General features: G+C 46.6%; 1 protein-coding gene and 1 pseudogene across 1 annotated transcript; both read left to right on the plus strand.

Moving 5' to 3' along the window:
• Positions 1-3923: 3923 nt before the first annotated feature.
• LOC101429965 (EEF1A lysine methyltransferase 2-like) lies at positions 3924-4581 on the plus strand (annotated as a pseudogene).
• Positions 4582-7648: 3067 nt separating this feature from the next.
• LOC139436511 (endogenous retrovirus group K member 8 Gag polyprotein-like) lies at positions 7649-9763 on the plus strand. The gene has a single exon (XM_071208129.1). The coding sequence runs from the start codon at positions 7649-7651 to the stop codon at positions 9761-9763; it is 2115 nt and encodes a 704-aa protein (XP_071064230.1).
• The last annotated feature ends 6508 nt before the right edge of the window (positions 9764-16271 follow it).

Genomic DNA, 16271 nt, shown 5'->3' on the forward strand with positions numbered 1-16271 from the left:
TTTTATAATAAAAATAGAGTGTTGCCTAAAATAATATTTTGAATGCTTATTTATGTCCTCATAATTAAAGGTAATTCATTTAAGGGAAAAACTTCTCTCCAAGTTTTGTATGAATTATGTTTGTATATATAACTAATTATATAGGATTTAATAAAACTGTAGAGACAGAATTCCTTCATGAGCTACAAAATTCATATAAAATTAAATTATATATATTACATTTTAAAAATAGTAACCTTTGTAGTGGGCAGGAAATGCTATCTCATTGTGGTTTTTATTTGCTTTTCCCTAGTAGTCTGTGATATTCAATATCTTTTCACGTGTTTTACCCATTTGTACATCCTCCTTGGAGAAATATCTATTCAAAATGGTCGCTTAATTTTTCTAAATTTGTTTGTCTTTTTATTTTTGAGTTGTAGGATTTCTTTAAATATCATGGATATTAAACCCTTATTGGATATGATTTTTAAACATTTTCTCCCATGGTGTAGGTTGTCTTTTTACTTTCTCGATAAAGTCTTCTGGTGCAATAAGTTTTAATTTTGATCAGGTCCCATTTATCTATTATTTTCTTTTGTTACTTGTTTGAGTGTAAAATCAAGAAGCCATTGCCTAACACTAGATCCTGAAGATTCTTCTCTACATTTTCTTTTAACAGTTTTGTAGTCCTGATTCTCATATTTACATCTTTGATCATTTTGAGTTAATTTTTGTATAAGGTGTGAGATAGAGTTCTTCCTTCATTGTTTTGCATATGGATAACCAGTTCTCCCAGCACCAGTAGTTGAAGATAAAAATCATTCCCAATTGGATGGACTTTGCAGCCTTGTACGAAATCAACTGGCCATATATGTGAGGGTCTATTTCTGAACTTTCAGTTTGATTCCACTAGTCTATTTATCTTTCCTTTGCCAGTACCATGCTCTTTTAACCACAGTAGCCTTGTAATAAGCTTTAAAGTCAGGAAATGTGAGTTCTCTAAGTTCAGCCTTCTTTTCTAAGATGGTTTTGGCTATTTGGGGCCCCTTCACTATCCAAATAAATTTGATAATTAGCTTTTCCATTTCTGCAATCCATGAGCATGGAATAGCCTTCCCTTTATTTTGATCTTTTATTTCCTTTAGCAAAGTTTTAAGGCTTTCAATGCATAAGTCTTTTACATCCTTGGTTAAATTTATTCCTAGATATTTGATTCTTTTTGTCAGTATTGTGTTTGGAATTTTTTTCTTGATTTCCTCCTCAGATTGTTCATCACTAGTGTATAGAAACATTACTGATTTTTGCATGTTGACCTTGTACCCTGCCATTTTGCTGAATTCATTTATTAACTCTAGTAGCTTTGTTGAAGACGTTTAGGAAATTTCTATATATAAGATCATGTCATCTGCAAGGAGTGAAAATTTTGCTTCCTCCTTTCCAATTTGGATGCCTTTTATCTTTTTCTTGCCTTACTGTCCCGACTAGGACTTTCAGTACAATGTTGAATAGCAGTGATAACAATAGGCTTCTTTGTCATTTTCCTGATCTTAGAGGAAAGCTTTGAGTCTTTCGCCATTGAATATGATGTTAGCTGTGGGTTTTTCATATGCATTATCATGTTAAGGAAGTTTCCATCTATTCTTATTTTTATAAGTATTTTGATCAAGAAAGGATGCTTGATTTTGTCAAATACATTTTATGCATCAATGGACATAATCTTGTGGTTTTTCCCTTCAACTTGTAAATGAAGTGCATTATATTAATTGATTTTCTTATGTTTCTTATTGCAAGATAAAACCCACTTGACTATGGTGCAAATATCTTTTAATGTGTTGTCAGATTTCATTTGCTTGTATTTTATTAAGGATTTTGGCATCAATATTCATAAGAGATATTGGTCTGCAATTTTATTTTCTTCTCTCTTCAGCTGGCTTTGGTATGATGCTAATGTTGGCATTTTTGGGTGCATCAAGTAGTGTTTCTTGGTGGTCAAATTTTTGGAAGAGTTTGACCAGGACTGGTATTAATTTTTCTTGGAATATTTGTTATAATTTGCCTGTGAAGCCATCTGGTTCTGGGCTTTTCTTTTGGGGGGAGGTTTTTGATGACTGATTCAGTCTCTTTATGCAATTGGTCTGTTGAGATCTTTATTTCTTCAAGAATTAGTGGAGGTTGTTCTGTGATTCTTTGAATTTGTCCATTTCATCTAGATTTTCCAATTTGTTTGTTTGAATTTGTCCATTTCATCTAAATTTTCCAGTTGTTCATAGTAGCCTCTTATGATCCTTTTTATTTCTGTAGGGTCAGCAGTGAAATCTCCCCTCTCATTTCTTATTTTATTTATTTATTTTTTTTGCATTTTCTCTCTTTTTGTCTATCAGTCTAGCTAAGGTTTTGTCAACTTTATTGATCTTTTTTAAAGAACCAACTTTTCATTTTACTAATGCTTTCTATTGCTTTTTATTTTCTACTTCATTCACTTCTGCTCTAATCTTTCTTTCTTTCCTTCTGCTTCCTGTGGTTTAGGTTGCTGTTCTTTTCCTAGTTCCTCCAAGTGGGTAGTTGGATCTTTGATTTTAGCTCTTTCTTCTTTTTAATATAAGCAAGTGAGCTTGTAAATTTCCTCCTCAGATCTGCCTTCACTGGTGCTCATAAGTTTTGATATTCTTTGTTCTTGTTTTCATTTGTCTCAACATATATACTGTTTTCCCTTATAATTACTTCTTGGAATTATTGGTTGTTTATGAGTATGTTATTTAACTTTCATATGTCTGTGGTTTTTACAGTTCTCTGTCTGTTTTTTATTTCCAGCATCATTCCATTGTGGTTAGAGAAGATGCTTTGTATAATACCAATATTTTAAAATTTATTGATACTTGTTTTGTGATTCAATATGTTGTTTATCTTGAAAATAATCTATGTGCACTATAGAAGAATGTGTAACCTACAAGTTTGGGATGCAATGTTCTGTATATTTCTCTTAATTCTAGTTCATTCACAATATTATTCAAGTTCCTGTTTCCTTATTGATCTTCTCTATAAATGACCTATCTAGTGATGAGAGTGGTATATTTACCAGTATTTGCAGCATTGTGGTTAGGCACATAAATATTTAGGATTGTTATCTTTTCTTGGTGGATTCAGTCTTTTATTAGTATATACCATACTTCATTGTCTCTTGTAACAGCTTTTGAAATAAAGTATATTTTTCCCTCATTTATTTTTAGTATTCCTGGTTTTTAATAAACATTTTTAAAGTTATTCTTTTTCTATTGCTTTAATTTCATCACTTATGGTTGATATGTGCTTCCTCTTCTATCCCCTTAATGAGGAGAGTGACTATCAATTGTGATAATCTGATCCTGGTTTCACCATGGTATATTTGTATGTTAAAGATACTTAACCTATCTTTTTAGTTCACAGGGGCCTGGATTATAAAGAAGCTGCATCAGAAGCATATCTTCTGAAGAGATGAATCCCTGTTTGGACAAGATTTGAATGATGAGATCCTGGACTTAGAACTTGGGGTCTTTGGTTGTAATCCAGTGTGATATTTTGGTGAGGGACTGAATGTATTTTGCATATGAGAGAGATTTAATTTTGGCCAGAGGACTAACTCCAGTGGATTGTGTGCAAAGATCACTGCAACAATTTCTCTCATCTCTAACGCTTCTTTTCAGTGCAATTTTTTTCTTCCTTCCATCAAGAGATGGCATCTGCTTCTGCTCCCTTTGAATCTGGGCTTGCTCTGTAACCCACCAAATATATCAACAGTGAATTAGTACAACTTCCAAGGCTGGGTCTTAGGACGCGTTTCATTCTTCTGTTTTCACCATTGTATATCCCTAGACCTCTTTGCTGTGTGTTTCTAGGCTACAAGAAGAGGAGACTCCAAGAGGAAGAGTATTAAGGTCCTGCGGCCGACAGTCTACACAACAGTAGGAATGTGCGGAGATGAGCACTGGAGCCGACGGCGCGGTCCCGCGAGGGCGGTCCCGAAGAGTGGGGATGCTGTTTATGAGAGAGAACTGCAAACTTCTAAAAAATATGGAGATACAGGAGAAATTTGGTTTGGAGAAGAGAGTATGAACCGATTGATAAGGTGGATGGAAAAACACAAGATCCCACTGGATGCCTCCGTGCTTGATACTGGCATAGGAAATGGTGTTTTCCTGGTTGAACTTGCAAAATTTGCTCTCTCTAATATTACTGGGATTGATTACTCTACGTCGGCAATACAGCTTTCTGAAAGTATTGTAGAGAAAGAAGGTTAATCTAACATTAAGTTGAAGGTAGAAGACTTTCTGAATCTTTCCACAAAGCTGTCTGGATTTCATATTTGTGTTGACAAAGGAACTTTTGATGCCATAAACCTTAATCCTGACAATGCAATTGAGAAGATAAAGCAATATGTGAAAACTCTCCAGGGTGTTGAAAGAAGAAGGCTTTTTTCTAATAACCTAATGTAATTGGACCAAGAAAGAGTTGCTAAATGAATTCAGCCAAGGATTTGAACTTTTCAAAGAACTGCCAACACCTAAATTCAGCTTTGGATGCAGATCTGGAAACAGTGTAGCAGCATTGGTTTTCCAAAAAACGTGAGACTTTTCCTTGGATAAATTCAGTTAGGTTTTTAAAGAAGCTAAATCAAAGTAAACCTGACACAGAAAATGCAAGTGTAAATAATTGTTTAGTAAGTACACCGGATACACATGTTGCATAGGTATAATGGGATGATTAAAAAATCATGAGGATTTAAGTGCTTGGGTTAGAGGGATTGACTGAGAATAATTTTTTATTTTTTTATGTATTTAAATGTAGCTCTTTTTCTTTTTGATTTAAAAAAATTTCCTGTATTTGCTGAACAGTTAAAGACTTTACAGCAGTAAATGCATTTGCAGAAAGCATGTACTCTTGATTTTTGGGCCATGGTAAAGTTGAAGTGAATAGAGCAATTTATGAAATCTTGACCAAACTATTCCAGGGTCAACATAATGGCTGTATCAGCCCACTTAGAGTTTTATTAGACTATTTATGAAATATAATGATAAGAAATACTACTTTGGGTCAAATATTGGTAATAGTGTCATTTATAAATACTACTTTGGGTCAAATATTGGTAATAGTGTCATTTATAAATACTTTATAATCCAGTAGGATCTTGTGTTTTTCCATCCACCTTATCAATCGGTTCATACTCTCTTCTCCAAACCAAATTTCTCCTGTATCTCCATATTTTTTTAAATATGGCCTTCCAGTACATAAGTAAGCAAAATCAGAAAAATGTATCAGTTGCTTAAGCCTGTATTGTGTGGTACATCAGTGGTTTTCCTTGCACTACGAGGGATAAACAGGAAGTGCGAAGGGAAGAGAACTGACACACATTGTAGTATGTTAGGCATGTGTTAGGTTATATTATCTTCTTAAATCATCATCTCTTCCCCAAAAAACAAAAAAAAAAACACAGTAGGAATGTGAGGGAGGCTTTTTTTGGAGCATCAGGTTCAACCAGTTGTTCATCTGCATTCAGCAACTTGCATGAGCCCAGGCAAAACTAGCAAACAACCGCATAGACAACCCACACGATCAAGAGATAATAATGTCATTTTGCTGTAAGCCTTTAAACCATGGGATATGAAGCATTCGTCACATTGTCCCTCTGTTACAAAGTCTTTCTTCAGTCTCCACTACTAAAAGTATGAAATTAAATCCCCAGTTACATTGCACCCTGATCATAAAGGCTTCATAGCTTGTCATGTATTGCTGCTGCTTCATAGGGTTTTCTTTTTGCCTTTTCCTTGCCTTCTCCTCCACCTATTATTATCAAAGTCACGTAGTTCACTGTAGCTTAAGGGTGATCCTGTGGTGGGAACTTCTTTAATTTACTCAGATGAAACTAGTTAAAATCAGTAGGGCCTAGAATAACTTTATTTTGGGAATATTTGATAATGATGTACATTTACTGTTCTTTATGCCATCACTAAGAGGTTGCTGCTCCTACTCTCTTAGAGTTTTGACAGCATTCTGATTTCAGGATGCAATGAGAAAAGTACCTGGCAATGGATCATCCATGACAACTTCCTGGTACATTACCATGATTGAATGACTGTGCCAGAAACACAGTTTTGCCAGAGCAACCTGCATGGATTGGTCTCAAGAAAATTAATATTTCCAAATTAGTCAAAAACCAAAAAAGAAAACTTACTAAATGCCCATGAAGAGTATAACTTCACTGTGGATTTTAATAAATCAATAATAACTGTAGGAAAATATATGAGAAGCAAATTATAGTATTTGTTGTGAAAGCAAAATTACAAAAATGGCAGTTAACCCTAGGGAAATAAACCATATGATTTCAAATTGCCTCTTGCAATTATCTATACCATCAAAATAATATATGTGCAAGTAGATTGAGCTCTTCTGCAGAATGATTCAGGTGCCTCTTCATTGGGTAGTGGAGGATGAAACATGACTTTTTGATATGTTAAATATGAAGATTAGGTAAATTCAAGACATCTTACACTATTTTTTCTAGAGAAATTATTTTTGAAAGGCAGTACAGGATTGCATAAACCAGGAAAGTTGTATATCTGTCTGGTATCTTCCTGTTTTGACTGCTGAAATTTCTTTGATGTGTTTAATTTATCACTAAAACTGCATCCTTTAAAAGTGACAGCATTTTTCCATCAACCACATTGTCATTCCTATTGTAACTAGCATATAGGATGTTTTGACCAGACACTGGCAAAGATTTCTTACCAATGTTAAAGAGAAAGTGTCTTGGTTAGTCCAGGTTGCTAGAGTAATACCGCAGATGGGTAGGCTTCAACAACAGGAATTTGTCTTCTCCTAGTTGGGCAGGCTAGAAGTACAAGCACCAAGGTGTCAACAGACCATGCCTTCTCCAGAAGCTGTACTGTTCTGGTGGTGGTTTATGGCAGATAATCTCTGCCTCTGTCCCATGGCAATCTATCTCTGTCTGTCTCCACCAGTGGCTTGGCTTTCTATATCCAAATTTACTTTGTTTTTCAGGACTCTAGTCATATTGTATTAAGGCCCACCCTAATTCAATTTAGCCCGATCTTAACTGAGTCTTCAAAGATCAGATTATTTGCCAAAAGTCCATACCCACAGGATCCAGGGTCAGACTTAAGGATTCCATTTACAAATGTATTCACATCCATAGATGTGTGTTGCATCATAACCTGAAATCTGCCCACTTCCCTAGCAACAGCTAACAGCACAAAACCACAAGTCCGCCCACAAGTTTCTGCCAATCCCCAGCCGCCCCGTAGCCCTCACTCCTCCTGCTCTACCCCGCCCTCCTCATTCTCTATATAACCCACTGCACTTCCTTAATAAACCGGACTTGCGTACCAGACCTGGTCTCCGCGGCATTCTTTCTCCCCTCGCTGCGCGTCCTCCACGCCTGAGAGCCCCTCTGAGGCTGTCTGCCGCAGCCTCAGACGCCTTTGCAGCCAGCTGACCCCTCCAAACCCCCCCGTCAGCGTCGGGGTGCAAGCCGCCCCAGCCGCAACTGGCGCCCCAACGTGGTGGCAGTTCAAGTCCGGTCCGACGTGACCACTGCCTCACCCCCGTGGGACCTCGCTCCCACCCCTTCGCCGCGCTCTCAAGGTAAGGACCCCCGTTATCGGCCCCCGGCAGAAAAATGGGCGGGCGTCTATCTTCCCGCCAAGCGCCGCAAGTCAGAGCGCTTGCTGGCCTCCTAGACACTAATGGCGTTAGGGTTTCCCTCCGCCACCTGCAAAAGTACTGGGATCTCCTCCTGCCTTTCAATCCGTGGCTGGCCACCTGCCACCTTTGGAGCCCAGACACTTACTCGCGTCTCATTGACCGCGTCACCTCCTCTATGGAGCATGAGGGCAGGTCGTTTCCCCCTGGCCTCCTGCCCACGCTTGTGGCCATCCGCGCCTGCCTCCTTGGCGCGCCTGCCCCGAAAGACGCTTACCAGGTTTCCGCCGGGGCTGCTGCGCGGCCGCTCGACTGCGACCCTGATAAGGGGGACACTCCCGACTCAGATACTGAGTCCTTATCTAGTCAGCTCAATGCTGACCTTGAGCTCCATCCTCTTCGGGACGACCATTATCAGGATGGCGAGCCTCCTCTTTCCTCCCCGCCTGAGGGGGGGAGGTCCCTGCCTGGTCGCCAGGATGGCGAACTTCCTCCTTCTTCTTCGCTTGAAAGGGGGAAGTTCCCACCTGGCCACCAAGATGGCACACTTCCTCCTTCTTCTTCGCCTGAAGGGAGGAAGTATGGGCCCTCAGGCGGAAATCCCGCCTCTCTTTACCTGCCTCTTCCGGTCACTCCGCCATCTTGGCGCAGACCGGAAGGAGAGCATCCGCCATCTTGGCGCAGACCGGAAGGAGAGCGTCCGCCATCTTGGCGCAAACCGGAAGGAGAGCGTCCGCCATCTTGGCGCAGACCGGAAGGAGAGCGTCCGCCATCTTGGCGCAAACCGGAAGGGGAGCCTCCGCCATCTTGGTGCGGGGCGGAAGGAGAGCCTCCGCCATCTTGGCGCAAACCGGAAGGAGAGCCTCCGCCATCTTGGCGCAGGGCGGAAGGAGAGCCTCCGCCATCTTATAAATCACCGGAAGCCTTGCCGCGGACATTTTGTCCGCCGGAAACTGCTCCGCAGCCATCTTGTTTGCAACCGGAAACTCCTCTGCGTCCATCTTGTCCCCCCTCTCAGACAACATGGCCACCACCTCCTCCTCCATTGGCCGCTCCGCCGGCACCAGCGTCCAGGCCTTGGACCAGTTCAGACACATGGCTGGGCCACTCCGGCCCACCCATGACAGGGGCCATCCCTCACCTCTTCCCTTTGAACCCGGCGCCCTCTCAAGCGCGCCCCCAGCAATGGCTCCCTTTCACCACTGATGAAATTAAAAACCTTAGACGCGCAGTTAAGGAGGATGGCATCGGGAGTCCGTACGCCCAACAGCTGCTCGAGGAACTTGGGGCACAACTTGTTCTCCCCTATGATTGGATTTCACTTGCCCGGGCCATTCTGGCCCCAGGACAGTTCGTGGAATGGAGATGCCACTTCCAGGCAGAGGCTGAGAGGCGCATCGCCGAGAATGCCAGTGCGGGTATCCAGGACCCCCCAGAGGCGTACACAGGCATTGGTACTTTCACCGATCCTGTGCAGTACCGCAATGCGCCCCCCGGTTTTTGGCTCCGGCTTAGAGAACTAGCCCTGCGATCCTTCCGCAATGTCTCCGCCACGAGACCTCAAAAGCTCGCCCAGATGACCCAGGGCAAAGACGAAGATTTCGCTACCTTTGTCGCCCGTGTCATCGAGGCCTGCCAGCGTAAGGTCTGCGGAGAGGAGGGCCAGGTCGCTCTCGCCAAAGATCTCATCGTTGAAGGATGCCTCGATGCTTGCCGGCAGATTATCCTCACCATGCAGGATAAGGGCGTCCATGACTGGGTCTTGGCTTGCCGCAACCTTGATCCGCAGGCCACTAGCCTCGCCAAAGCCATCGCCACGGCCCTAGCCGTTTCTTCCGGATGCTTCAGATGCGGTGAGACGGGCCACTTCGCCCGAGACTGCCCACAATTGCAGACCGAGAGACCACCCCTCCCAGCATCCGGCAGCCGCCCGAGAGGGCCTTCCACCCCATGCCCTCGATGCAGAAAAGGATATCATTGGGCCCGCGACTGCCGCTCCGCTCAAAGCCCTCGCCAACCTTTAAACTCCCAGCGGGGCAAGCCTCAGCCCCGCCCCAAAGAGGCCACCCACCAGAGAGCCCCCAAGCCTTGATGTGGACGGTTCCCATCAGAAGCTCCTCCAAGCCTGTCATGGAGCTCAAAATCGAAGGGCAATGGTTAGAGGGACTGCTCGACTCCGGTGCAGAGGTCTCCTGCATCCCGTTTGAAATCGCCGCCTTCAACCACTGGGCTCTTGAGCAGGGGCCTCAGGTAATTGGGGCCACAGGCTCCGCCGAGTCCTGGAGATGCGCCACTCCTATCAAATGGGAGGACCGAGAGGGCCGGCACGGTCGCTTCTGCCCCCTCATCCTCTCCACCGTTGGTGGTATTCTCTGGGGAAGAGATATCCTCAGCCAAACGGGAGCCATCCTCACTACTGAGGCCCTCTCGCTCAGCCTGCCCCCCCCCTAGCGGGGGCCACTGCTCCCATCACAACGCCTGACCCTATCCCTCTGGAATGGGACACAGAGGAGCCCATCTGGGTCGAGCAGTGGCCCTTGCCATCTTACAAACTGCAAGCCCTCTCCACTCTCGTCGAAGAGCAGTTACGGGCAGGACACATTGAACCTTCCACTAGTCCCTACAATTCACCTGTCTTTGTTATTACCAAGAAAAGCAGTGGCAAATATCGCCTTCTCCATGACCTACGTGAGGTCAACAAGCACATCAAGCCAATGGGATCACCGCAGCCAGGGTGCCCGCACCCCACCGCTGTCCCTCAGCACATGCACGCGGCCATCATCGACATCAAGGACTGCTTCTTCTCCATTCCTCTCCATCCACGAGACTGCCCACGGTTCGCCTTCACGGTGCCTCAAACAAACCATCGAGGTGCAGCCCAGCGTTACCAATGGAGAGTCCTCCCTCAAGGAATGCGCAACAGCCCGGCCATCTGCCAACTCTTTGTCGATCGCGCAGTCGATCCACTCCGCAAGAAGGCCCACAGGCGCGCCCACATCATCCACTACATGGACGATCTGCTCATTGCCGCTAAGGATCCTCGTGAGCTGGAAACTCTCGTCTCAGAGCTTCTCCACAATCTCTCACAGATCGGACTTACTGTTCAGCCTGACAAGATTCGCCTTCAATCCCCCTTTCAATTTCTGGGGTTTCACTTTCACCACCATGTTAAGCCAGTAGCACCAAAGCTACAGGTGTCGCCCAAGATGTCTCTAACGGAGCTACAGCAGCTCTGCGGCCAAATCAATTGGCTTCGGTCAGCGCTCCCCATCACCACGGCTCAACTTCAGCCTCTTTTCGAGCTCCTCCAGACTAAGGATCTTCCAGCCGACGCAGTCACCCGCCCCATCGTCATCACTCCAGCAGCCCGAGCGGCTGTGCAGGATGTCAACGAGGCCCTTCAGGCCTGCCGCCTCGAGCGCTACGCCCCAGGACTGCCAATCCTTGCACTGGTTCTTCCCACGCCAGTAACGCCCACTGGACTCCTCTGGCAAGACGGGCCACTGCTCTGGCTACACACTTCCAAGAGTAAGCTCCCAAAAATCTGCCCCTTCACAAGGGCATGGATCGCCCTCGCCTCCGACCTTGTAGGGCTATGTGTGCATACCTACGGAGTTCCTCCTTCCACAATCGTCTGGCCCTTTGACGCCAAGGCTACTACCAACCTGCTCATCCACGACGTGGACATGCAAGTGCTCGCTGAAACTTTCAGAGGCTCTTTCGAGAACCACTATCCTCATCACCGACTTCTCCAAGGCCTCTCGCGACTCGCATTCTCCACTCCGTTCCATCCATTGCCGGCCAGGAAACCTCTTCCACACGCAGTAACGGCCTTTACAGATGCCTCAAAGACCTCCTATGCTGCAGTCATCTATTCACCTGGTTCCCCAACGCCACGAACCCTTGTGTTTTCAAACGCATTCTCCATCCAAGTCGGAGAACTGCTCGCAGTCGCTGTTGCTCTGCACACCTGCCCCAACCAGCCGCTCAATATCTTCACAGACAGTTTATACACCCTGCAGGTGTGCCATGCCTTGCCTCTTGCCACCTTCTTCCCTACGGATACAGCCATCGATAGGGCGCTTCAGTTCCTCCAGCACCAATTAGAAGTCAGAGACCACCCTTGGTTCATCACTCACATCAGAAGTCACAGCGGCCTCCCTGGCCCGCTAACCGCTGGAAATCAAGCCGCCGACCGCGCTGTCCAGCCATCACCAGCTCAGGCGTCACCAGCACAGCACGCTGCGCTCGCCTGCCACAGCATGCCTTGCACATGCCAACCACAGCACACCGCACTTGCCAACCACAGCGTGCCCTGGCCGCTTTATCTTGGGGACGTTGTCAACCAGGCCAAGCTACTGCATGCGCAGTTCCACTTCTCAGCACGTTCAATTCATAAGCTCTTTCCCAATCTGCCCATGGAAACCTGTAAGCACCTCGTGCGCTCTTGCCGCACCTGCGCGCCTCTCTTACCCCTCGGCCCATTACAGCCACAGGGCGTCAACCCGCGAGGTCTTCGCCCAAACTCCCGATGGCAAATGGACGTTACTCATGTCAACTCTTTTGGAAGACTCAAGTTCCTGCATGTTGCCGTCGACACCTTCTCGCACATGTGCTACGCCCTGCCCCTTCCAGGAGAAACAGCCAAACACGCCATCCGTGCGCTACGCCAAGCCATCCTTTTTATGGGCGTTCCATGGGACCTCAAAACAGACAATGGCCCCGCTTATCGGAGCTCCGCCTTTGCTGCCTTCCTACAAATGTACAAGATCACACATCATTTCGGGGTTCCCTACAACCCACAAGGACAAGGTATCGTCGAGCGCATTAACCAACAGCTCAAGCTCCTTATTCACAAAGAGCAAAACGAAGCTCCTCTAAAGCCACCAGGAGACGTTGTTACCGCCTGCTTAATTCACTTGAACTTGCTCACATTTGACAAGAAAGGCCTTTCTCCCACCCACAAGCATTGGGGCCCCATGTGGCGTCCCACCCAAGCCCCTCTTGTCCATTGGAAAGACCCCCAAACTAACCGCTGGCAACGACCAGCCCCCCTCCTTGCCTAAGGGCGAAGTTTTGCTTGTGTCTTTCCAGATTCTGAGTCGCAGCCCCTGTGGATCCCAGCTCGTCTGATCCGTCCTGTCACAGTACCTGCAACGGACCACACCCCTTCACCCGACGATCTGGCACCCTTTACCGCCATCCGACGCACGCCGGTGCCAGCACCTCCAGAGAACGCTGCGCCTGTGCCATCAAGCAACAGTCCACCACCGAGCACCCCCTCTTCGTTCGCCCCCCGAGACGACTACGCCAATGGAGCAGAGGACTGAAGCTCGTCTGTACCCAGTCCTTCTCCTCCTCCTTCCTCTTCTCCCGCCTATCTTCTCCAACCCCTCACACCAACCCTTCAACTGGACGCTCACCCTTTGGCAGCAGGAAAAGCTCCTCGCTGCAAATGTCACTGCAAGCGCTCCTTCCTTCACCGTGCACATCTGTAATCTCACCAACCTAGCTTACACGTCCAGTTATAGCAGTGCCTTCGTTAGCTGCTCCCTTCATTGCTATACTTCACCCCCATCGCGCCGCAGCAGGCGTACCCCTGCAGCCACGTACGGTGCGGGCCTCCCCAAAGAGTGCCGTGGCCCCAATGATAACCATTTCTCAGGTTTCTACATCTGTCCATCCACCACCAGAGGATGCCATGACCCTGCACACTATTACTGCCCTTCCTGGGGGTGCGAGACCATCGCCTACGGATGGTCCGGTGCCCCTAACAAAGACCCCTATATTAAGCTCATCCACAGCGGCGCAAACTGGCGCTCCGTCACCCTACGAGTCAAAAATCCCCTAGATCCAGTCTGGCTGTCTGGCCGCACGTTGGGAGTCCGCCTGTATGCAACCGGCTACGACTACGGTGCCTTTATCATTATAAAAAAAGAGCCGATTCCCACACGTTCCATCCCAGTGGGCCCAAATCAGGTTCTCAATCCTCCACAGGCACAGCCTCCCTCTCCCCCCCACTCCGCCTCACCCTCTCCCTCGCCCAGCACCCCCCTCGCTACTGCCCCCCTTACCTCCCACAACCCCAAGTCTCGCTTACCCCCTACTCAGTATTCTAGCCCTCTCATTAACCTAATTAGAGCCGCCTACATCTCTCTGAATATCTCCCACCCCAACCTAACTGCAAACTGCTGGCTTTGTCTCTCTCCCTCTCTTCCTCTATATGAGCCCGTTGCCACTAACCTCGCCTTCACTGAATCCTCTGAACATAATCCTGCTGAATGCAATTGGAACGCCTCTTCTATCCCCTTAACCTTTCAATCTGTTTCCTCCACAGGGCGCTGTGTTCATTCTCGCCAAGGTCCCCATCCCCTCCTAAATGCCTGCTCCAACTACTACTCTCCCAACATTTCCGCCAAATTCTTAATCCCCCTTAACACCTCCCAATGGCTTTGCACCTCCACCGGACTAACCCCCTGCCTCAATGTCGCCACCCTCAACGCTACCAATGAAACCTGTCTACTCATTCTCCTAGCCCCTCGAGTCCTTTTCCACAGTGACGAAGAGTTCTTCTCCGCCCTCCAGAGTCACAAACTCCCTGCTCACCTCCAGAAGAGAGAACCCTTCACCATCCTCACAGTTGCTACCCTTCTAGGTCTCGCCGGGGCCGGCACGGGAATCGCTGCTCTTACCACACAATCCTCTTCCCTTTCCTCCCTCAGGCAAGCTGTCGACAGTGATATCTCCCACCTCCAAGTCGCTATCTCCCATCTTAAAAACTCTCTCAATTCCCTTTCTGAGGTAGTTCTCCAAAACCGCCGGGGCCTTGACCTTCTCCTCCTCAAGGAGGGAGGCCTTTGTGCCGCCCTTGGAGAAGAGTGCTGTATATACGCCAATTCTACTGGCCTTGCCGAGGACAGCCTAAGAAAGGTCCGAGAAGGACTAGAGCGGCGCCAAAAAGAGCGTGAAGCCGCTAACTATTTTTCCGGAGTCTTCCATACCCTCCTCCCATACCTCCTCCCTCTCCTAGGCCCGCTAATAATAATTCTCCTAGCTCTTACCATAGGGCCCTGGGCTGTCAAGAAGATCATCCAGCTCGCCAAGGACCAAACCAACGCAATCCTCACGTCCTTCGTGCGCATCCAGTACCATCAGCTCGCCACTGAAGACAGCCCCCCCAACGAGCCCTGCTCAGCCCGCCCCAAGAAGAAATCAAGAACAACCCAACACCTAAAAACCCCGCAACACATCCCATTGCTCCCCCAGCCCGCACGTTCCCCACCTTAACAGCCAACTTCACTCCCCTCCCCAGCTGCCACCACCCTAGAACTGCTTGACAATCAATAGGGAGCAGGGGGCGGGGCGGGCCCGAGTCTGAATGGCAAGCGTAGCCGCACCTAGTGGGGGAAGTGCGCAGCCCACCACTCACGTGTAGCACAGCTGGTCTGTTCTGCTTGCCTGCCACTCTTTGGACCTGCCACTCGCCCCCTGTTAGCGGCCAACATAGCCAGCACACGTCCATAAGTACACACCCAAGCAAACCTCTCACCTATACCCCCCCCAATAAAAAAGAGAAAAAGGGGCAAATGTTGCATCATAACCTGAAATCTGCCCACTTCCCTAGCAACAGCTAACAGCACAAAACCACAAGTCCGCCCACAAGTTTCTGCCAATCCCCAGCCGCCCCGTAGCCCTCACTCCTCCTGCTCTACCCCGCCCTCCTCATTCTCTATATAACCCACTGCACTTCCTTAATAAACCGGACTTGCGTACCAGACCTGGTCTCCGCGGCATTCTTTCTCCCCTCGCCGCGCGTCCTCCACGCCTGAGAGCCCCTCTGAGGCTGTCTGCCGCAGCCTCAGACACCTTTGCAGCCAGCTGACCCCTCCAAACCCCCCCGTCAGCGTCGGGGTGCAAGCCGCCCCAGCCGCAGATGTGGTAGTTGGTAGGCTTTGAACAGACCTTGTGAGGAACATGATTCAATCCCCAACAGAAAGCATAGATCATCCATCAACATGGTGAGATAAAATTTGGCTTCTGGTACCGTTTCGATGAATATGTTAATAGGTTTAAAAATTGTTCTTTTAGCAGAGTCTGACTTGTGGCTAAGAGAGATGTTAATCATAATTATTCACTCAAATAACAAATATTTTAAGTGTCTACTATGCAACAGGCACTGCCATGGGATCTGCTTGTATATAAGTGGAAACAAATTTCCGCTCTTGTGGTTCTTGCATTCTAATGTAGTTTTTCTGTTTTTGCTTATTCCTGTCATTTTGAAAACATGGCTAATCCTGGAATCAAGATTTGTTAGTGTAGCATTGTGTTAGAAAAAGATGTAAAGTATCATAGCTGTTTGACTGAAGTATAAAATCTCATTTATTTGAAACTGTCTTAGCTATTCAAGGATATTAAACTCAGAGATTTAGCCTGATATTTTTAGATGAAACCATAGTAACAATCATAAGACATGTGAAATAGGATCAAGTAACTTTAATTTCTGGAGAAACATTTGCAATACTTTTAGATTAATATGTCTTTTATTTTTTTTTCACTTTGTAATGTATAGTTGTTTGACAATGGCTATTTATCTGAAAGCA

Source organism: Dasypus novemcinctus, chromosome 1, assembly GCF_030445035.2.
Source record: "Dasypus novemcinctus isolate mDasNov1 chromosome 1, mDasNov1.1.hap2, whole genome shotgun sequence".
NCBI classification, from domain to species: domain Eukaryota; kingdom Metazoa; phylum Chordata; class Mammalia; order Cingulata; family Dasypodidae; genus Dasypus; species Dasypus novemcinctus.

Coding starts and splice junctions, on each gene's coding strand:
- LOC139436511 (XM_071208129.1), top strand. CDS start 7,649: ATGGGCGGGCGTCTATCTTCCCGCCAAGCGCCGCAAGTCAGAGCGCTT.